The 23,090-nt window shown below is 53.0% G+C and overlaps 1 protein-coding gene across 5 annotated transcripts in view; it reads right to left on the bottom strand.

Annotated features, from left to right (window-relative positions):
* Positions 1-23,090, bottom strand: part of MGRN1 (mahogunin ring finger 1) — a 67,073-nt gene that overhangs the window by 34,647 nt on the left and 9,336 nt on the right. For all 5 annotated transcript variants that reach the window (XM_082362116.1, XM_082362118.1, XM_082362120.1 and 2 more), the window contains exons 2-5: positions 10,970-11,088; positions 9,275-9,363; positions 8,550-8,696; positions 7,362-7,479 (exon numbers count right to left, since the gene is read on the bottom strand). In XM_082362116.1, coding sequence (XP_082218242.1) covers positions 7,362-7,479; positions 8,550-8,696; positions 9,275-9,363; positions 10,970-11,088 — 473 coding nt within the window. The remainder of the gene's footprint in view (positions 1-7,361; positions 7,480-8,549; positions 8,697-9,274; positions 9,364-10,969; positions 11,089-23,090) is intronic.

Here is a 23,090-nt window from a genome sequence, read left to right as displayed (position 1 = left end):
AGAAAGGCACCCAGCTCGGCCCCAACAAAGACGGAAGCAACGTGAAGGAGACCACGTGGCTCGTCCGAGCTCACGGAGAAACCTCCTCTCACTTTTCCTTCTCCTCCAGCTTAAATCCCTCCGGGGATCCCCGCTGCCCTCCGGCTGCAGGCCACGCTCCTCCCCACGTGTCCACTCGGGTGCAGCTTCCACGTCTGCTCACCAGTGGGGACCGCGGGGAGGTCACACAGAGCCTGCAGGGCAGAGGCGCTCAGCCAAACCACACCCACCACGGGAAGGGTGCCCAGCGGGTCCCTGGCTGTCGGTGGGCCGCAGGGCCGGGCCGGGGCCAGTGCTGGGACAGGGCATACTCAGCGCTGCCAGGTTCGGGTCTGGCTCTACAACCTGAGCATCAGGTCCCGATCCTAACGCAAAAGTTGCGAGCAGGTGGCCGAGAGAGCAGGCGGTGAGCATTGGCCACTGGAGCTGCATGTGCTCAGGCAGCGGGAGCCGAGGAGGGAGTTGGCCCAGGAGGATCACGTTGGGTAGGGACTCCAGGGCGCGGGGCTTGGTAGGAACGTGTGTGCACAGATCCGCATGCGGGGAGGCGTCCAGGCCTACCCAGGACCCACAGCCTCAGGGTAGAAGGGCTGCACCACCAAAACTTGGACCTGGAAGAGGGAGGGACCCGCTTTCCCCGCTCCTGCCTTGCTCTGGTGTGCCCCACGGACAAGAGTCACACATCACCTAAAGCTATCCCAGGGCCAGGGACCTCCCGCACGCCTGCTTCTGCCCTCCCTACCGCAAGTCAGGGAACAGGGAGCCATCTTGCCAACGACCATCCCGCAGTTACCCTGGTGACGACGAAGCTGAGGTGGGTGTGACGCACAGGCGCTGCCCTTCCCAGGCTGTAATCAGGCCCAGGAGGGGAGCTGCTCAGGTGACAGAGCTGTATGGGGAGCAGTGCGGGCCCTGCCGCCCCCGCGCTTCCGGCCTGTTGCTGGAATACAGTCGTCAGCGCTGACGTGGCGACTTGGTTGCTCTCAGGAGCTGCCAGTGATTTGCATTTTCTTTCTCCCTCGCACGCTGAGTGCTGCCTCAGCACCAGCTGACGGGTGGAATAACAGACACTGGTCTGGGGAGGTGTGACGGGGGCCCCTGCCCCGCTGGCCGCCGGGCTCACGATGGACAGCCTGGCCAAGTAAGCACCCTGCACCCCGACCTCGCGGACCCCTGCGGCCACCTGTGAGGGAGGGACTGTTTCTACCTCCAGCTGACAGATGGGAAAGCAAGAGTCGCAGAGGTGGCATAATTTGCTGGATGCTTCATGGACAGAGTGACAGAGCCAGGGTTGCCTCCAGGCCTCGCCCACCTGTGTCCTCCCAGCTCCTGGGAAAGGCCATCACTGCTGCCTGGACGCCGCTGGTACTTCTGTCCTGGAGACTCTGCTCTTATCAAGCCTGACCCACCTGGGGCCTCCTGTCCACTCCTGTCCAAACCCTACTGCAAAGGTGCAAATGGTTGTTGTCCCACTTTTCAGGTGGCAGCACCCCAACTTTCCCTGCGGAAATGGGGGAACAACTTCTCTCCTACCCTGGTACTGTGTGGCCTGGCCAGAGGATGGTATGTCCACCTGAGCACTCTGAGATGCAGGCGGGGACCACACCTCTCCACTGGTCTGCAGGGCGCCAGCAGAGAGCGAGGCCAGCTCAGCAGGAGCACACCCTTCCTGATGACATGGGCCCCTGCAGACACCCAGCCTTTTCAGAATCTATGCCAATAAGTTCCTGATTTTCTTTTCTTAAGCCAGACTGAGGTGCTTCTGTCACACTTGCAACCAAAGAAGTCCTGACACAGACACCACTTTGAAGGCTCTGCCGCAGCAGCCTTCCCGGCGCCTCCCATGAACATTCAGTGCCCAGACCACAGGGCAGCACGCTACATGTGACATTTGTCCAGCGGACTTTGCAAACCCAACAGAAGACCCGGTGCTGAGCCAGGGACAGAGGTGGAGACGACAGGGCACCATGACCCCCGCTCTCCCCAGACACCAGGGCCTAGGGGTTGGGGGGAAACCCTGGGAGTGCAGGGACCCAGGGAGCAAGGACCACCTCCTCCCAGACTCCTGCTCCCCAGAGCTTGGCGCATGAGTCACGCCCCAGAGCCAAGCACGCAGGGAGAGGACAGAGACTTCCACCCTCCCAGAGAGTCTGAGGGAGACATTTTTTAGGTTTTGGCCACGCCAGGCAGCATGCGGGATCTTAGTTCCCCGACCAGGGATCGAACCCGCGCCCCTGCAGTGGAAGCGTGGAGTCTTAACCACTGGACCACCAAGGAAGTCCCAGGAGACACTTATTTTTAACGCAGGGGGTGAGGCTTTCTTAGGGAAAAAGGCGGCCAGGTCAGGAGAGAGAGCAGCAGCTGACGCCAGCAGGAGTCCCGCCCAGGCTCCCCTCAGGCTCTGCTGTCACAGAGGAGCCGTGGACGAGGGTCTTTGCAAGGCCTAGGTCAGATGGACACTGGGAAATAGGGGAAAGACAAGGTGTGGGGGAGGAGGGGACGTGGCTTTGACTGAAATAAATGGAAGCCCATGAGGAGCTGGTGGGAAAACTGCAAAGAAGCCCCACGAGCCACGAGGAGATCTGTAGGTATTGACCAGGAAAGACTCCACAACATGGTGCAGTAAGAAAAGAAAATGACGCCTGTGTGGGGCAGGGGGCATATGGGAAACCTCTATAACTTCCTCTTAATTTTGCTGTGAACCTTAAACTACTCTAAAAAAGTCTTACAATTAAATTAATTTAAATTAAATTAAAAAGCAAACTGCAGCCAAGAGGAATGAAAACATACATCCACACAAAGACTTGCACACAAATGTTCACAGCAGCATTATTCACGATAGCCAAAAGGTGGAGACAACCCAAATGTCCATCAACTGATGAAGGGGTAAACAAAATATGATCCCATCCATCCAGTGGAATGTTATTCGGCCATAAAAAGGAATAAAGCACCGATACATACTACAACCTGGACAAGCCTTGAAGACATGATGCTGAGTGAAAGAAGCCAGCACAAAAGGTCACATAGTGTATGATTCTGTTTATGAGAAATGTCCAGAACAGACAAATCCAAAGAGACAGAAAGTGGATGAGCAGTGGCCAGGGGCCGGGGGAGGAATGAGGAGTGATTGCTAGTGGGTAGAGGGTTTCTCTTGGGGATGACAAAAAAGTTCTGGAGCTAAAGCAGTAGTGACGGCTATACAACTCTCTGAATACAGTAAATACCATCGAATTATACACTTTAAAAGGGTGAGCTGGGGACTTCCCTGGTGGTGCGGCAGTTAAGAATCCGCCTGCCAATGCAGGGGACACAGATTTGAGTCCTGGTCCGGGAAGATCCCACATGCCGCGGAGCAGCTAAGCCTGTGCGCCACAACTACTGAGCCTGTGCTCTAGAGCCTGTGAGCCACAACTACTGAGCCCGCGTCCCACAACTACTGAAGCCTGTGCGCCCAGAGCCCATGCTCCACAACAAGAGAAGCCACCGCAATGAGAAGCCCACGCACTACAACGAAGAGTAGCCCCCACTCACCACAACTAGAGAAAGCCCGCGTGCAGCAACGAAGACCAAACACAGCCAAAAATAAATAAACAAAACAAACAAATTTATTAAAACAGAAACAAAAAAATAAATAAAAGGGGGAGTTGTATAGTATGCAAATTATGTCTCGATAAGTTGTTTTAAAAAAACAAGCTACAAAATAATATTTGTACAGTATGACTGCATTTTTGTAAAAAACAAATGCATACAGGAGAAAGTCTAGAAAATACACCCCACATGGTCAGAAGTGGTCACTTCTGGAAAAGGAGACTGAACTGGGAGCATTCTGCTTGACAGATTCTGTGTAATTTGCACATTTTACTATAAGCATACATTACTGTTATAATCTTTAAATAGGCAAATCTGGGGAAAATGGCTAAAAAAAGGGAGGATGGCCAGGCCTCTGATGGCACAATGCTTACAGCTGAAGGCACGCCTGGCTGTGTCTGGAGACATCTTCAGTTGTCACAATTGCAGCAAGGGACATTCCTGACACCTGGTAGGCAGGGGCCAGGGAGGCTGCTCAACATCCCACAGAGCACAGGACAGTCCCTGCCAGAGAATGGCCCAGGACCCAAATGTCAACAGCACCGAGGCTGAGAAACCCTGGTATAAAGGAGAAACTTGAGTTTGGTGCCAGAGTGTCTGTCACGTCTCTAACACCTACCAACACCCCCTTCAATGCCTCAGCAGGCAAGGACGTCATGCCAGGACGTAACAGCATCCTTCTGCTCTCCATACAGCTTAACTTCCAGAACCTTCTATTTATGGCAAAGCTTAGCCATTTCCTAGCTACAGTAATGACTGACGAAGTTCCCATTTAAAAATACATGTAGGGCTTCCCTGGTGGCGCAGTGGTTGAGAGTCTGCCTGCCAATGCAGGGGACATGGGTTCGAGCCCTGGTCTGGGAAGATCCCACATGCCACGGAGCAGCTGGGCCCCGTGAGCCACAATTACTGAGCTTGTGCGTCTGGAGCCTGTGCTCCGCAACAAAAGAGGCCGCGATAGTGAGAGGCCCTCGCACCGCGATGAAGAGTGGCCCCCACTTGCCACAACTAGAGAAAGCCCTAGCACAGAAACGAAGACCCAACACAGCCATAAATAAATAAATAAAAATTTAAAAAAAAAAAAAAAAAAAAAAAAAATACATGTAATAGGGCTTCCCTGGTGGCGCAGTGGTTGGGAATCCACCTCCCAATGCAGGGGACGTGGGTTCGAGCCCTGGTCCAGGAAGATCCCACATGCTGTGGAGCAGCTAAGCCCGTGCGCTACAACTACTGAGTCTGCGCTCTAGAGCTCGTGAGACAGAACTACTGAGCCGGCGTGCCACAACTACTGAAGCCTGTGTGCCTAGAACCCATGCTCTGCAATGAGAGAAGCCACCACAGTGAGAAGCCTGTGCACCGTAACCAAGAGTAGCCCCTGCTCGCCGCAACTAGAGAAAGCCCACGCCCAGCAACGAAGACCCAATGCAGCCAAAAATAAATAAAATAAATTAAAAATAAAAAAAATAAAAAAATAAAAATACATGTAATAGAGGGAGGAATGGGAGTGACTGCTTAATGGGTGCAGGACTTCCTTGTGGGTGATGAGAACAGCCTGGAACTGCCCAGTGGTCACACACTATGAATGCACTGTCACTGATGTAAGTTTATATTTTGGGTATTCTACCGCAATAAAAAACACCTGTAAGAAAAACTGAGCTGATTTCAAGAACATATTAGTGGGAATTCTCTGTCGGACCAGGGGTTAGGAATCTGCACTTTCACTGCCGAGAGCCCAGGTTCGATCCCTGGTCAGGGAACTAAGATCCCGCAAGCCGCGTGGTGTGGCCCCCAAAAAAAAAAAGAACATCTTAGCTGAGGTGATAATCAGAAAAGGCAAAGATGAGGACGGGGTCCCAGGATAACAACACTGGACAGGCCCACCAGGCCACATGCTGACAAGCTGAGGACGCAGGTTCCCTGATGCACTGAGGGAGCAAAGGGGGTGCCCTCGTGGAGCACCCAAGACTGGCTTACAAGTCAGGTCTGCACTCAGGACAAGTGACCCAAACCGTTGGTGATGCAGCACATCCGCAAATGCACGGGGGATGTTTCAGGGCCAAAATGCCAAGACTGGGCTATTTCAGAGGTCACCAAGCTGAGGTGCAGCCTCAGCCCAGCCGCCCCGCAGTCACCATAGGTGGGGGCACCCACTCACCTGCCCACCCAGCCCCTCTGCCCTTGGGGAGCTGCCCCTCCCCATTCACAGGAGGGTGGGTGGGACCAGATGCACCTGCCGGGCATCTGAACCGGGAATGTGTGCACGCAGGGACGGAACCATCCTGATGGCACGGGGCTGTGCGCAGGGGGCCCCCAGGACTGCTATTCAGCTTGGCCTTTGACTTCGACGGCCCCACCCGGCTTCCAGACCTGTCTTTCTCACGTGGTAAAACAGAGGGGGCTCCTGTTGCTCAACATCAAAGCACCCTGACCAGCAAGCACATGCGGCCGGGAGTAACTACCAGGGCGTGGCCTTCACCGTCTGACATACCCGTGATCCAGAACCTTCCTGGCAATTCCCACACCACACCATGCCCTGCTACCTCCAATCCTTCCCACTCATGTATTTCAGTAACACAATACGTGACTACCCTCTGTCAAAAAAAAACTAGAGAATTCAGCTAAGTCAAAGAAGCCAGACATGAAAGGCCACATACTGTACGGTTCCATCCATATGAAATGTCCAGAACAGGTAAATCCAGGGAGACAGAAAGCAGATTAGTGCCAGGGGCTGGGGCAGGAACAGGGATTAACTGTAAAGGGCATGAGGGATCCTATCGGGAGGATAGAAACATCCTAAAACTGGATTGTGGTGATGGCTGTGATCACAGAGATTTACTAAAAATCACTGAATTGAACACTTAAAATGGGTGAGTTTTATGATATATAAACTCTACCTTAATAACCTGGTTTTTTTAAAAAAACAAAATAATTCAGGGGTGTACACAGTATTGATACTCACACTGTACACATGCAGCGTGTATGTGTGTGTCTCCCTTATATCAAGCTCCGTTGCAGAAATAACCACTGTCTTCAGCTTGACGGGAATCTTCTCTGGCTCTTCCTCAAGGATTATGTACACATACATGTACCTGCAGAAGTGGTCTTGTGCACATCTGTGGCTGTCACATATGTGCGATTACATGGTATTTGTCTGTAATGTGCTCTTCTCCAAGCCCAGGAGGTGCTTCCACATCAGCATGTACAGCAGACATAAGCTCTGTCAGCTACTTTAAGGCTCACGACATCCCAGAACGGAGCTGGGCTATGGTGCCCCCATTATATATACAGGGGGTTCCCATGATGTCAGTGACCCAAGCGATACCTCCATAACGGACATGTAGATTGTTTCCAATGTACTATTACAGATAGAGCTGCAGGGAGCACCCTCCACGTCGCGTAAATCACTGTCCTTAGCTACAGAACCGCTGGGGGGGGAGGCACCCTGCCACGCTGCAGCCCCGTGGCCCTGACAACCATACCAGAGCCCATACGGAGCTTCTAACTGCCGCTGCTCCGTCTGGCCGCGATCACCCAGTCCATCCAATGCCTGCACCGACCGCGATCCACGGTCCAGGTACCCCGGCTGGGCACACAGACCTTGGTCAGCAGCCATTCCTGACACTTATCAACCATGTGAGGAATCTGAGTGAACAGGCCCCACTGTGCTTGCCCCCCTCCAGGGGAAGGAACTCGGGGAGGGGCCAGGGGAAAGGGGGGCCCAGCCAAGATGTTACCTCATCGTCCTTCCACTCCGAGAAGTCGATCTTGAAGGAGGGCAGGGAGAACTGCTGGCTCACCCCCCGCTTATAGTGGACAGTCTCGGACTGCAGGGCCGGGCTCTTGGGGGTGTACCTGAAGGGGCCGAGAGAGAAAGGACAGTGAGACAAACGCTCTGCAGCGTCCCATTCTCCCAGAGCCCACACCTGCCCAATTACTGCTACCTTTCCAGACTTGGCTACACCTTTCCATTTGGCTTTCATGGTTTGTTGACATTTTTGAATGAATACAGTCCAAAAATGCACAGTGCAAAGTGACCCCCAGCCCCGGCCTCACACATGCTTCCAGCCACCTGCTTCTCTGCCCCGTCCACAACCCGTGTGTCACTCCTGGGAAAGTTGAGGCATAATCATGCCTGTATGAGCAGGTGTTTCTTCTTTAATATTCAAACAGCAGTCCACCTACACTTTGTTCCGACCACTCGTGTGCCCGAAGCTGTCCCACAGTCATCACAGATGGAGGTGCCGTGTTCTTGGGACACTGCATGGGTTCCACCGCGGTTTTACTCTAATTGATTCAACCAGGCCCCCACTGGTGGACACCAGGCAGTCGCCAACATCTTGCTATTCCAAACAAAGCTTCCAGGACTCTCCTCTGCACACATCTTAACCACACATGCAAGCATGTCCCCAAGATAAAATTCCCAGGAAAGGAATGGCTGAGTCAAGCAGCACACACATTTTCAATCCCGATAAGCTCTGGCATCTCCTTATGCAGGAATCCAACCCAGGACCCTCACCCACCTCCCCACACCTGCTGTCCCTGGGGCCTCACTCAGTCTCTAGGACAAAGGACACTCTCGAGGGCCTTGGCACGTCCGGCCTGAGACTGACACTGGGGGAGGGGCTGCTCTTACACGAACAGGGACTCACAGCCCGAGCTCTCAGCCACCACTCCACCCCCGGATCAAACCTGGCCTCCGAGGGGCTTCCTCCGACAGGACGGAAGTGGGTGCGTTTCTGCCCACCCTGCCTGGGTCTGGCCTTGCAGCCTGGAGGCAGGCCTGCCGTGGTCGTGCTGAAGTTGCCGATTTCAAACTTTTGGGGCCAGCAGGGCCCTATTTCAAATCAAAGCTCCGAAAGTTCAAATACACAATACAGACAGAAGCAGAACCACTGGGCCTGCCAGGCCCCACGGGGACTCACGCAGCCGTCCCATTCAGGAACTCCTCCACTGCCTGGCAGTAGATGGTGATGGCCACCCGGGCGTCGGCGTCGAAGGTGAACTCCAGGCTGTAGAGGACTCGGGGCTTCTCGCCGTCCTCAGCGGGGCTGTCAGCACCGTCCTTGTACCTGCCGGGGAGACAGAGGAGCAGGGCAGGTCAGGGGCCGCGCCTGCGAGGGTGTCCCCACCCCATACAGCACCCCCGCCCCCGCGGGGGCCCCAGAGTCAGCTGCCTGGCTGCATCCCACCTCCCTAGGAACGTGGAGGCCGTTCCCTGTTCGGACAACAAGGCCCAGCAACGCAGGGTCCTCCTTCCCTTGTCTCCTGCCCTCAGAAAGGGAGACCAGTCCTGTGGGTTTAGAAATGGCCCTGATCCCTCAAGTCTTCCAGGTCTGAGGCGGGGTCTCAGCCTCGTGGCGGTGGGGGTGTGCTGAGCGCTGAGGGCGCTGGGCGGCATCCCTGGCCCCTGCCTGCCAGATGCCAGCAGCACCGCCCTCGCCCACCCCCAGCTGTGACAACCAAGACTGTCTCCAGACCCGGCCCAACGCCCCTGGGGCACAGGCGCCAGGCTGAGGCTGGAGTTCCACAGGCAGAACCTGCGGGCCCCTCCCCTCCCCACCCTCCCCCAGGCGCAGCTCTGGAATCGAATCCTGATTCTACACAAGGGGGAGTAGGGCCCACGGGGGTGACGGGGGGGAAGGGTTACCTCACGAGCCGGAGGGAGTCTTTGCGGATGTTCACCAGGCTCCTCAGTGTCTTCACCGGCTCGTGGGGGGCGGGGGTGACGTAAGGAAACTAGGAGGGAAAGAGCAATTCCAGGTAACCCCCAGGGCACGGCAGCAGAGGGAAAACAGGGCTTCATCAGAGCAATGGTCACAACCCTGCCTGGTCATCCTGGGCCCTCGCACTGACCACAGGACAGCACTCCCCTCATCCACATCCAAGGAAACCACAGGCGACACGGCCAGCACGTGGGAGAGCCGGGACCGGAACTGCCTGAGGATTCTGGGTCCCCAGTTGCAGGAAGGACCCTCAGCTGCGTCCCTGGGGCAGAGGTTAGGGTTGGGGCTCTCAGGCCACGTTCCTGGAGGTGGGACCTGCCGTCTCACTGCTGCCCTGAACAAGGCAGGCTCTCCACACGAGGACGATGGTCGATACAGGTTTCGGAAGGGACTTGTGCCCACACAGGCACACACACACACACGCACGCGTGCACACAGGCACACACGCACACGCACGCACACACACACACACACACGGGTCCTGTAAAACTGGTGGTGTCTGGAAGGCTTGGGCACGGGGTCAGTCTCCTGCTGGTGACAACGCACTGAGTCTTAGCAGATGTCGTCACTGGGAAGCCGGGTAAAGGACACCCGGGGTCTCTCCATCACTTCTCACAACTGCAGGTGACTCTACGATGGTCTCAAGGAGAAAGTGACACAAGACAACAGATCTACAGGCAGCCTGCAGAGCCAGGCCCTGGGTCTGAGCCAAGGCTACAAAGACGTGGAAGGCAGGTTCTGCTCCTGTTGTCACAAACTTGGGAGGGTGGGCAGCTCAGTACAACGTGGAAGCCCCAGTGGCCCCACGGGTGGGGGACCAGCACTCTGGGCCCCAGGCCAGTTAAAGGACCAAGACTTCATGTCAACCAGCTGCTCTACAGCTAAAACAGCCTGGAGACCCCTGGTCCAGGGAATACCACCCCCACCAGGCCCAGGACTCAGCAGGGCTTAGGGGACAGAGTCCAGTGTCTCCTGAGAGAGAGGGCCTCCTGCCTGGGCCCTTGGCCAGGCAGGGGACCATTATCTCAAGATGCAAAACCCAGGCCCCTGCTCAGCAATCCCCCACAGCTCTCTCTCTCTCTTTAGTCTCCAGCCATCAAGCGTTCCCTTCTTTATTGCCTGCACCCCACATACTAAACAGGGCAGGGTCTGTCCTCCGCTTCCAGCCCCTGGAAGAGTCCCTAGGTACACAGCAGGTGCCAAATGTGCGTTGAACAAAGGGACAGCAGTGTATGAAGTGCACTCCTCTGGTGACTAGTGAAGGCAAACTTGTAAAAAACGGTCCTGGCCGTTTGCGTTTCCGCTTTGGATCACATCTCTTGCCCACTGCTCTATGGAATGTGGATGTTCTTTTCCCTTTTTAAAGACAATCATCCAAGAGGCCTGGGATGAAATCCAGAGCCTTCCTCAGCCCCACAGCCTGGACGCACCGGGTTCAGTAGCAGCTGCCCTGTATCCCAGGGACCAACCCTCAGCCATCCGGCCTCTAAGGGGGGACAGGCCTCACGCACACATCACATGGCACCTCCGCCTCGTTTGGGGAGACTCGGTGCAGGTGCCTGCTCGCAGCCAGGGGCCTTGCCACCACTGCCCATGTGCCCAGCCCCACCGAGACCCACCTGGACCGGGCGATTGCCCAGGAAGTTCAGATCCATGTTCTCTCCAAAGAGGTAACCTTCAGGGTGGGGGGTGTCGAATTTCTCACCTCCCATGAAAAAGTGGGAGGCAAAGTAGTTTCCTGGTTAAAAAAGGAAACACAACTGTAGATGATGAGGCTCAATACAGCCCAATGGGAGCATCTCACGGCCGAGAAGCTCAGCCTGAGAAAGGCCAGCTCCAGACACAGCCTCAGCCCCTCCACCTGGCCCACCCCACCTCTGTACCTGCCCCTCTCCGGGGCCTCTCCTCCCCACTCCTGGACTCATCCAGGCCCCCGCTCCAATATCACTTCCTTCTGCAGCAGGTTGAATTGCGTCCCCTACAAGGACATGTCCCAGTCCTCACCCTTGGCACCTGTGCGTGTGACCTTGCACGGACCTTGGAAATAGGGACCTTGCAGATGGAATCCAGTTAACAGGAGGTCAGACTGGATGGGGGCCCCTAAACCCAGTGACCGGTGTCTCCGTAAGAGAAAGAGGGAGATGTGGACACACACACACACAAAGGGAAGAAAGCTGTCTGACAACAGAGGCAGAGACTGGAGTGACGCGGCTACAATCAAGGAGTGCCTCGAGCCTCCAGAAGCTGGGAGAGGTGGGAAGGAGCCTCCCCTAGAGGCCTCAGAAGGAACCAACCCTGTGGACACCTCGATTCTGGACTTCTGGCCTCCAGAACTGTGAGAATAAATTCTGTTGTTTTAAATCACCCAGTTTGTGGCACTTCGTTACAGCAGCCATAGGAAACGAATACACTTTCTCTGACCCCCAGACTAAATCGGCCTCCCCACCCCAAATCCGAGCCCTGAGTACTTTTTCACCTCAGTACTGACCACAGTGTAAAGCTGTGTGGACCTGAGTTATTTCATTTCTATCTGACTCCCCTCCATGAGGACTGAGGTTATACGTCCCTGGCACACTTAGGCACTAAGTTCACGTTTCTTGTAAAAATAGATGGCTACAAGGCATCGGACATGGGTCAGCTTCAAAGAACTGAGCTCACAGCCTTGCTGGGGAAACACTAGAAGTACCGCCTCCCCCAGGCTTCCTGTTCTGATACTTGCCCACTGTCCCCCGTTTCTCTCTGGCACAGAGAAAGGCCAGGTAACTAGAGGGCCCTGTGAATTCTGTGGACCAGAGGGAATTCTGGGCCCCTTGAGCTTTGGTGGGCGCCCTGCATGGATCTCTGTGCCCTTCCTGAGAACCACAACCCCAGTTACGCGGGACACAGCCTTGGCTGCCTAGGCTGGGAGGCCCAGAACCAGGAGTCCAGCCTGGTGGCTCTTGACTGCAGGGAACATAGCCAGGACATATCAGGCCAGGGCGTAGCCCCAACCCACGTGTGGACCAGCAACCAGACAGAGCCAACCGCAGTGAGAGAAAAAGAATAAAGTGGTGACTAGTTAAATAAATACAATACTCCTGATTTTATGGAACACCATATAATAGCTGCTAAAGAGCGTCGAACAGACCTGGATACTGACGCAGAAAAATGGTCACGGAATATTCGTTGGATGCATTCCAAAACCCCTTTTGAGAGGTAACTGCACACACTTAGGCGTGCATAATGCAAGTTGTGAGTACACAGAGAATGGTCAAAAGGACGCACCCAAAAAGCTGCCAAGAAGTCAGTCGGGAGCAGGTGCGGCGTGGACAAAAGCCCAGACGTTCTGCTCCATGTTAGATCTTTTCACTGAACGTGAACCACTCGCGGCGCACTTATCAGAATAAAAAGACTAAGTGTGATGCAGGGAAGCACCTGGGCCCTTCCAGAATCACCTGGGATTTGCACTCAGTCCCGTCTACCGCACTGAGAGCATCAGTGGATTTTAATGTGCAAAAGGCTTTAAAAAGGTGGTTGTTCCCACACTGGCCCTATTGGGGTGGGGCACAGGCGGTCTCTGGACCTGTCTCTGGACAAGTGGGCCTGTGGCCCACCCAACCTTGAGCCCGAATCACAGGGCAGGTGAGAGGGGTGTCAGCTGGGAGCTCCGGGGGCAGCCAGCCGGAGCCACCTGGTCTGCCAGGACTGTGATTAGGCCGTGACAATGGCACACAGCACAGCCGACAAGCAAAGTCACATGCGCTAGGCTCTGTGACAAGTCAGGGCCGCAGTGGCACGTGACAGAGGGCGCACGGAAGCCCAGCAGCGGCCTGGGCCCCGCCCTGCCAGGACCTCCACGCTGCTCACAGGCCCTGAGGTGGATCCAGAGGCCGCGCAGCACTGGTCTGGAGGGAAGGTTCCAGATGAGTCGGAATCAGGCCTGGGGCCCAGCCATCCCTGCAAAGCCCTCCAGGCAGAGACAGGCCCCTGGCCCGGAAAATCCTGCTCCAACCTCCCCCTGGGGGACCACAAGGCCCAATCACATTATGTCCAACAAACCTCCAGAATTTCCGCTCCACAAGCAGAAAGTGGGTGAGGAGGTTCTCCTCTAAGGAGGCCCCATGTTCTCACTTCCCGGTGTTCATGTCTCTGGGGAGACTTCCCAGACTGAACAGGGCTGACCTGTGTAACCAGCAGGACACTGTGGAATTGACCGAGTGGGACTTCCAAGGCTCTGGGGGGGAAGCCGGCTGCCGCGCTGGACACTCAAACAGCCCCATGAAGGGGTCCATGTAGTGACAAACTGAGGCCTCCAGCCACTGGCCAGCACCAACCTGCCAGCCCTGCGAGAGAACCACGTGGGAATCAGACCTTGGAGCCTGGCTGACGGCAACCTCAGGGGAGACCCTGAACAAGAACCACCCAGCGAAGCCACTCCCAAATTCCTGACCCACAGAAACCGTGATAATAAGCATTTATTGTTATAAATGGCTAAATTTTGAATTTGTTACTCAGCAAGAGATAACTAACATGATGGGCTTCGAAATCCAGTCTGAGTGACCCTCTCTGGGCTCCTGAAAATAACATTTTTCTGTGGCCACCACGCTGCTCAACGCCACCACCACCTACTGCTGGAGTCCTGCAATCCACTCCCCGGTCTCCCCACTTCCACAGCCCCAAAGGCTGTTTCCCACATCCCAGTGCTCATAATGAGGGGCCTTCTGATGCCTCCCTAATCACACCAAAACAAGTCCCAGACTCCTCCCCATGGCCTACGGCGGACCCTGCCAACCCCGTCCGTACCCCAGGGTCTCTGTACTTGCTGTTTCCTCTGCTTATGAAGTTCTTCCCCAAGAGTCTGCCTTGATCCTTAGACCTCATGTGTCCTCAACAAGGCCTCTTCTGATCATTCTTTTTAAAATTTGCAACTTCTGCCCTCCCACCCTGCCTGCTGACCCCCCACTCCCAGCCCCCTTCCCTGCTTTATTCTCCTCCACAGCTCTTTCCACAACCTGACGATACACAGGACGCCTGCACATCTTAGTGTAGTTTTAAGCTTTAATAACTTCAGAGGTATAAATGCTACAAACGGAAACCTCCGGATTAAGAGGCAACGGATGAGGGTTTTTTTTTGGGGGGGCTAGGTTTTTTGGGGGGAGGCTTTAACTGTTTCTTTTCTAAATTAATGTGCATTGCCTTTTTTTTTTTTTTTTTAATGTTTGGCCACACCTCGAGGCTTGTGGGATCTTAGTTCCTGGACCAGGAATCAAACCCGCACTCTTGGCAGTGAAAGGGCGGAGTCCTAACCACTGGACCACCAGGGAATTCCCTAATGTGTATTGCTTTAAAACAAGAAAAATTATTTAAAAAAGACTGGAGGGGGACTTCCCTGGTGGCGCAGTCATTAAGAATCTGCCTGCCAATGCAGGGGACACGCGTTCGAGCCCTGGTCTGGCAAGATCCCACATGCCGTGGAGCAACTAAGCCCGTGCACCACAACTACTGAGCCTGCGCTCTAGAGCCCATGAGCCACAACTACTGAGCCCACGTGCCTAGAGCCCGTGCTCTGCAACAACAGAAGCCACCGCGATGAGAAGCCCACGCACTGAAACGAAGAGTATCCCCGCTCGCCGCTACTAGAGAAAGCCCGCGCGCAGCAACGAGGACTCAACGCAGCCAAAAAAAAACAAAAGCCTGGAGACATGGGACAAGGATGTTAGATCAGTGACCATAAAATCACAAAACTGGAACCACATTCTGGAAAAACCACTGGATTGTACATTTTAAAAGGGTGAAGTTTGTAGCATGTGAATTATATCTCAACAAGGTTGTTATTATGAACTGGAAACACTTCAGTTGTCAGCTGGAAAATCATCAACAATTTTTTTTGGTATTAAATCTTTATATGATCTTTCTATTTTTTGGCAAATAACTTGGAATTAGATGCTATTGCTAAATCAAACCCTTGTTAATTCCCATCTACTTTATTTACGTGAACAAAGTTTCTCAACTTAAAATGAAAAACAGAACTAGAAGTGCTGCTGAGCCGTCTCATTCCAGCAACAGGTTCTATTCAACTGTGACTCCATGAATTAACTGGGGGGAAAGCAGCCTATCCACTGACTTAAGAGATATATGTTCAATTTTTTTTTTTTTTAGTATTTATGTTTGTTATTTATAAAAAACTGTAATATTTGTGATGTTTTGACCAACTGGATATTTGTAATGGCCACTCAAACCAGGAGAAAAATTCTCCCTTTTAAGATTCTAATTTCAATTTATGTACATATTTTGGTTGCATACAATGTAGGGACCAATAAAAGACTTCAAGCATAAAAAGTTGGAAACACCTCACATGCTCGATAAGGAAATGGTCCAACACACCGTGGCAGTGACAGGATGGAACCAAACATCAGGTAAAGGAGGGAGCGGGGTCTCCGAGTACCAGCACAGAGCAGGTGCAGAACCAACACAACTCAAACACGGAGGATGTGAAAACATCACAACGCAGCCCCACAGCGCAGATGGTGGGACCCCACACTTGGAGGAGGAAGAAACCAACGTGGGGAGGACATGCCTGAGTCCACAATATGAAAAATGTTAACTGTGGACTCTGAATGGAGGGCATTCCCTATATTACTCTCTGTGTTTTCCTGTATGTTTTTAAATGCTCATACTTTTAAAAAATTTATTTATTTTTATTTATTTATTTATTGGTTGTGTTGGGTTTTCGTTGCTGCACGCGAGCTTTCTCTAGTTGCGGTTAACGGGGGCTACTCTTCGTTGCGGTGCGTAGGCTTCTCATTGCAGTGGCTTCTCTTTGCTGTGGAGCACTGGCTCTAGGTGCACGGGCTCCAGTAGTGTGGCACGTGGGCTCAGTAGTTGTGGCTCACGGGCTCTAGAGTGCAGGCTCAGTAGTTGTGGCGCACGGGCTTAGTTGCTCCGCGGCATGTGGGATCTTCCCGGACCAGGGCTCGAACCCGTGTCCCCTGCATTGGCAGGCGGATTCTTAACCACGGCGTCACCAGGGAAGCCCTAAGTGCTCACATTTTAACAAAAGGAACTTTTAAAGGAGGAATGTGCATCCTAGGGAACTGGCAGCAGCTCCCAGGTGTGTGCCTGTGTGTGTGTACAGGTGTATCGTGCATACGTATATGTGTGGATAGGTGTGTGCATATCTAAATGTGCATGGTGTGTGTGTGTAGGTGTGTGTGCACATGCATGCATGTGTTGTGCTTGTGTGTGCATGCATCTGTCATGTACACATGTATACGGTGTACATGTGTGTGCATGCATGTGCATCTGTGTGTGCACACTTTGGAACCAAGAGGAGCAGGCAGGGCTATGAAGAGGAGAGAGGGAAAGAGAAAGACAAGACAACTGAGGGGGAGAAACAAAAAAGGAAGACCTGGAGATGGGAAGAGAAGAGAAACCACCCCCACAGCCCCCAGGCTCTTCTTCCATGTCCCCGAGTCAGTGCCCTAGCCTGGGTTCCCCACGGAACCCACTGAGAGGGGATGGAACCTGCCCCCACTTTCCATGTGGGAAAGTGAGGTCAGAGATCACCAAGCTAGTGATGGAGCCACGGCTCAAACCTGGTGACACCAAGCCCACTGTGTCTTTTTTTTTTTTTTTTTTTTACTTATTTATTTATTTATTTATTCTTGGCTGCGTTGGGTCTTCGTTGCTGCGCACGGGCTTTCTTTAGTTGCGGTGAGCAGGGGCTACTCTTTGCCGCAGAGCGGTTTCTCATTGTGGTAGCCTCTCCTGTTGCGGAGCACGGGCTCCAGGCGCAGGCCTCGGTAGTTGTGGCTCGCGGGTCCAGAGCGCAGACACAGCAGTTGTGGCGCACAGGCCTAGGTGCTCCGCGGCATGTGGGATCCTCCCAGACCAGGGCTCGAACTGCGTCCCCCGCCCTGGCAGGCGGACTCTTAACCACTGCGCCACCAGGGAAGCCCCACTGTATGTCTTAATCCCGTGCTGGGCACCTCCCTGTACCACAGCACAGGCGACAGACAGGGGACGGCAGTCAGTGGTGTCACTGCCGGTCACACATAATGAGCCACGTGAGAAGGGCGTCTCAATTGTGAAATCCTTCCAGAGGGCCTGCCAGAGGACACGGGTCCTGATTTTGACCTAGAAGCCCCAGCTACCTGGCACGACCCACCCCAGTACTCCAGGGCCTCAGAGGAGCCATCCTCAAACTTTATGGCTAGTATGCGGGTTCCTCAAAACATTAAAAATAGAACTGCCATATGATCTAGCCATCCCACTTCTGGGTATTTACCCAAAGGAAACAAAAACACTAATCCAAAAAGATACATGCATCCCGATGTTCACTGCGGCATTATTTATAACAGCCAAGGTGTGGAGGCAACCTAAGTGTTGTCAGTAGATGAAAGGATAAAGAAGATGTGAGATATATATATATATATAAAATGGAATAGTACTGGACCATAAATAAAATGAAATCTTGCAATTTGCAACAACATGAATGGACCTAGAGGGTATGCTAAGTGAAATGAGTCAGAGAAAGACAAATACCACGTGAACTCACTTAAGTGTGGAATCTAAAACACAAAACCAAACAAACAAAACAAAACCAGACTCATAGATATAGAGAACAAACAGGTGGTTGGCAGAGGGAGGGGGCTGAGTGAAATATGTGAAGAGGATTAAGAGGTACAAACCTCCACTTATAAAATAAGTCATGGTGACGTAATGTACAGCATAAGGAATACGGTCAATAATATCGTAATAACTTTGCACAGGAACAGATGGTTACTAGACTTGTCATAATGTATGCAAGTGTCAAATCACTATGTATCAACAGTACAAAACTAATATAACATTGTACATCAACTGTCTATCTATATATTTATAAATACATATATATTTTTTGCTTTCATCCGTCTTATTTTTTCTTTTCCATTATAGTTTATTACAAGATATTGAATATAGTTCCCTGTGCTATACAGTAGGACCTTGTTGTTTTTCTATTTTATACACATTAGCTTGCATTTGCCAATCCCAAACTCCTGATTTATCCCCCCCCACCAATTTCCCCTTTGGTAACCATAAGTTTGTTTTCTATGCCTGTAAGTCTGTTTCCGTTTCATAGATAAGTTCATTTGTGTCATATTTTAGATTCCACATATAAGTGATAATTAGTATTTGTTTTTATACCTCACTTAATATGATAATCTCTAGGTCCATCCATGTTGCTGCAAATGGCATTACTTCATTCTTTTTTTATGGCTAATATTCCATTGTATATATGTACGACACCTTCTCTATCCATTCATCTGTCAATAGACATTTAGGTTGCTTCCATGTCTTGGGTATTGTAAACAGTGCTGCTATGAACACTGGGGTGCATGTATCTTTTCAAATTAGAGTTTTCTCTGGATATATGCCCAGGAGCGGGATCACTGGATCATATGGCATCTCTATTTTAATTTTTTAAGGAACCTCCATACTGCTTTCCATAGTAGCTGGACCAATTTACATTCCCAGCAACAGTGCAGGAGGGTTCCCACTTCTCCACACCCGCCTCCAGCATTTGTTATTTGTTACATCAACTATACTTTAATTTTTTAAAATTATGGCTAAAACAAATCCATGTCTCTGTCCCCTCTCTGTTGTCGCAGCCAAGGGACACTCGGGCTCAGACAGCTCACCTCCTCTCTGCCCGAGGGATTCAGACTCTGCCCTACTTATGGGTGTCCCAGTGACCTGGATGACAAACAGATGAACAGCCACCAAAACAAAGACCAAGAGTGCCCTTCCCGGGAGGCTCCCAGCGTCCCCTAAACTCGGCTGTTTTCCTTTACATATGTCAGGCGTGGAAGGACAAGTCAGGTGTAAAGCAGACATGTGTTCATCATCTTCCAGGATGAGGAAAATCAAGGCTGTTTCTGTGACGGCCTGTGGAGGTGGAGGCAGAGAGGTGCTGCCCCTTCCTCACGGGCCACAGAGCGAGCCGAGCGGACTTCTGGGGTTCCTTTCTGTTTTGTGTGTTCCACTTTTACACATCTAGCTGTGCGCATGTGTGTGACGATCATCACTTACACCCGAAAACTGGAAACATTCTAGTTGCTTAAGTGAACTAACCCTGCTAAAGAGCCAGGTGCCAGGACACGCAAAGATCTCCCTGGGATCAAAGTCAAAAGGCAAAGTGTTGGTCAGCATAGAGAGCACAGATGGACTCTAGGGGAAAGAAAGGGTCAGGCAGGATCCACGCCAAACAGATAGGAATCTCTGAGGAGGCGGGGAGAGAGAGGGAACAGTAAACCATGCCCTCAATGTTCTCCCCAAGAACACTGGCTATGCACCCAGAGTTCTATTTTTTTTTAAATAAATTTATTTATTATTTATTTTTATTTTTGTCTGCGTTGGGTCTTCGTTACTGCGCGTGGGCTTTTCTCTAGTTGTGGCGAGCAGGGGCTACTCTTCATTGCAGTGCACCATCTTGTCATTGCTGTGGCTTCTCGTTGCAGAGCATGGGCTCTAGGTGCACGGGCTTCAGTAGTTGTGGCACGCAGGCTCAGTAGTTGTGGTGCATGGGCTTAGTTTCTCCGTGGCATGTGGGATCTTCCTGAACCAGGGCTCGAACCCGTGTCCCCTGCATTGGCAGGTGGATTCTTAACCACTGCGCCACCAGGGAAGCCCCAGAGTTCTATTAAAACCTGAGTTTATCAAGAGACCAGAGTCTGGAACCCTGCTATAGAGTGAATGTTCGTGTCCCCCAAAATTCACATGTTGAAGCCTAAGCCCCAATGTGATGGTGTTAGGAGGTGGGGCCTTCGGGAGGTGATCCTGCCTGATTCACCCAAATCTCCCAACCTCTGAAACACCCACAACAGAAAGAAGCTGGGCAGGACAGGTGCCACCCAGCATCCCTGTGGGGACAGCCACCACTACGACCACCACAGCCACAGGGCAGCTCCATGGCTTCATCAACTCCTGGTTTCCCCCGAGATCTGAGTGAAGAGACATCGTCAGAGGCGGAGCTCCTGCAGCAGGGCATCCTCAGACTAGACGCCGTTCCAGGTGGTCCCTTAAAACGCAAATGGGATGTCTGCACACAACCCAGGACCCCTTCAGAGCTCCCACCTGCACCCCGACTCCTCAGGGGCTCACAGGCCTGAGCCCCTCACCTCCCACCTCCAGTCTCAGCAGCTGCCCACCTTCCTTCCAAGTCCTTCCTGCACAGCAGTGCCTCTGGCCTCGAGGTCTCTGCGGGCTGATCCTCTGCCCACATTTTCACACCCCAACTGTCCTTGGCTCACCCTGTGCATTGCTCAGACCTCCATGTGCTCAGAGAGGCCTTTGCTCAGCACCTCCAGCATGCAGAACACGGAGCGACCCCCACGCAGACGACCCTCACCTCTCCTCGACCCAGGAGCAGGACTGTGCATCTTGGAGATGGGATGCCCACATCCCCAGGAGCCCCACGAGGCCCAAGGGCCGTCTGTCTCAGGAACATGGGATCCCAGTGCCCTTTCCAGCACATTTTCAGGTAACCCAGGCTCCCCCCACACACTCCAGACACTCTGGACCAGGGACACTGATGTTATCCCCAAGGGCAAACATGCCTCGCTCAACCCACGGGCTAGGCTCCGGCTCATCACTCTGCAGCAGACTCTTATTCTGCTCTGCACTGCCCACCCCACCGCACCATCTCCCCGCCCGTGTCCCGGACCCCAGAGCTCTCTCCATCCCCTCTGGCCCAATGGGCTGCTCCGGCCTTGCAACTCCCCGGAGGCCTCCCGTGCCCTCCTGGCAGGCCTTTGCCCAACTCTCTGCATAGTGTTGATCCCGACAAGCCCAGTAATCACCACCCTGGCCTGGACACAGCAGGAGCCCAATGAAGGTGGATGAATGACACCTTTATTCCTATGTGACAATCATGGAAACTGAGGAACAGAGAGATCAAGGAACTGCTCGAGCCACACTACCAGTGAGAGGTGGCGCCCTCATTGACAACCCATGCTGACCCAGAGCTGCGTCCTCAACGATGCCAGCCCAGCCAGTGTTTTCAACCCACTAGGCAATTTTCCAATTCTCACCCAACACTGCCCGGGTGGCCTACAAACTTATTTCAATCCTGACACCATGTACCTGGACACAGTTGACACTGTCAGATCCCACAAGATAAGGGCTCAGCCCATACGACTGCAAACCCCTACCCCACTTCAGACACCAATCACAAGTTCAGGTGATCACCTATGCTTCTGACCCACCAGCTATGAATCAAATTTCCCAGGACCCCCTTCTCGGGTCCAATTAATTTGCTAGAGTGTCTCACAGCACTCAGGAAAACAGTTCACTTACTAAATTATCAGTTTATTACAAAAGGATACAACTCAGGAACTGCCGGATGGAAGGGAAGCACAGGGCAAGGCACGTGGGAAGGGCTGCGGAGATTCCATGCCCTCCGAGTGTGCCACCCTCCCAGCACCTCCACATTGTTCACCAACTGAGAAGCGCTCCAAACCTGGCCCCTCTGAGTCTTTGTGGAGGCTTCATTACATAGATAAGACCGATTACATCATTGGCCACTGGCCATCATCTCAATCTCCAGCCCTCTAAGCTCATGGCTGGCTCCACCGGCAGCTAGCCCACATCCTCAGGTGCTTTCCAAAAGTCACCTCATTAGTATAAACTCAGGTGTGGTTGAAAGGAATCTGTTAAGAATATCAAAAGACACCCATTTCACTTTATCACTGATCCCTTAGGAAATTCCAAGGGTTTGAGGAGTTCTGTGCCAGAAACGGATGAAGACCAAATTTGTATTTCTTATTATAAATCACGATACCCCTGCCGGGTAAACCGTGATATTGACAAAGACACCCTGGGGCCCCCTTCTAAGAAACACAGGTGGCCCTGGAACCTGGGCACTGGGTGTGGCTTCGCTCAGCTGCCTCCATAGTCATTCCCACTTGGGTGGAGGGGAGCGGGGAAGGTAAGAAGTCTGGGAACAGTTCATTGATTCCACTGGCCAAAAATTTTTCTCATTTTACCACAGCACAGATATTCCCGGTTACCAGCTTCCTGACATCCGCTGCCACTAAGCCCCAGCTGGGCCTGACCAACAGGGATCAGGATGTCACTGCCCTCAGAGAGGGCTGATCTCGGGAAGCATCTCCAGGCCCATGAGATCACCCCGCCAGGTGAGAGACAGCCCCTTGGGCTAAGAGGCTGTTCCCAAACAGTGTACAGAGACCGACCCCTGGGGCCCACCTACCGTAATCACGCAGCTCAGCGATTCCCCTGGGTCGCGTTCACACATTGCACAGAATAGCTTCTCTGCTCCCCACACTCAGGCTGGGGGACTCAGTGCAGCCCAACCTCTCTGGGCCTCAGCGTCCCCATCTGTAACACGAGGCCTCGGTGAACACCACCAACTACAGACAGAGGGCTGCTGGGGATGCCCTAAGGATAAAAGGAGCCGATTATGCAAAGGAGCTTTACACAGGTGACAAGACACCTGAAAAACCTCCCTGCCGTGTGAAAGCCTTACCAGAGTGGACACAGCAAGTAAAAAGCTTGCACCCCTTCCCCTCCCATGGAGGGAAGAACAGTGAGCTGAGAACAGCTCTGACCAAGCAAGGACTCTGCTTTGCTGAGTTCCTGGAAGGTGCTGCAGCCGCCTCTTTTGGGGGGAGGGGTCCTCCCCAGCTTCACCCCTTTTCTGGACACAGCCTCCACCACACACAGAGGTGGGCCCCAGCTGCCACCAGAACACACAGCTCCCAG

Source organism: Balaenoptera borealis (genome assembly GCF_965194805.1).
Source record: "Balaenoptera borealis genome assembly, chromosome: 16".
Classification (NCBI taxonomy): domain Eukaryota; kingdom Metazoa; phylum Chordata; class Mammalia; order Artiodactyla; family Balaenopteridae; genus Balaenoptera; species Balaenoptera borealis.
This window is presented reverse-complemented; position numbering and strand designations above follow the sequence as displayed.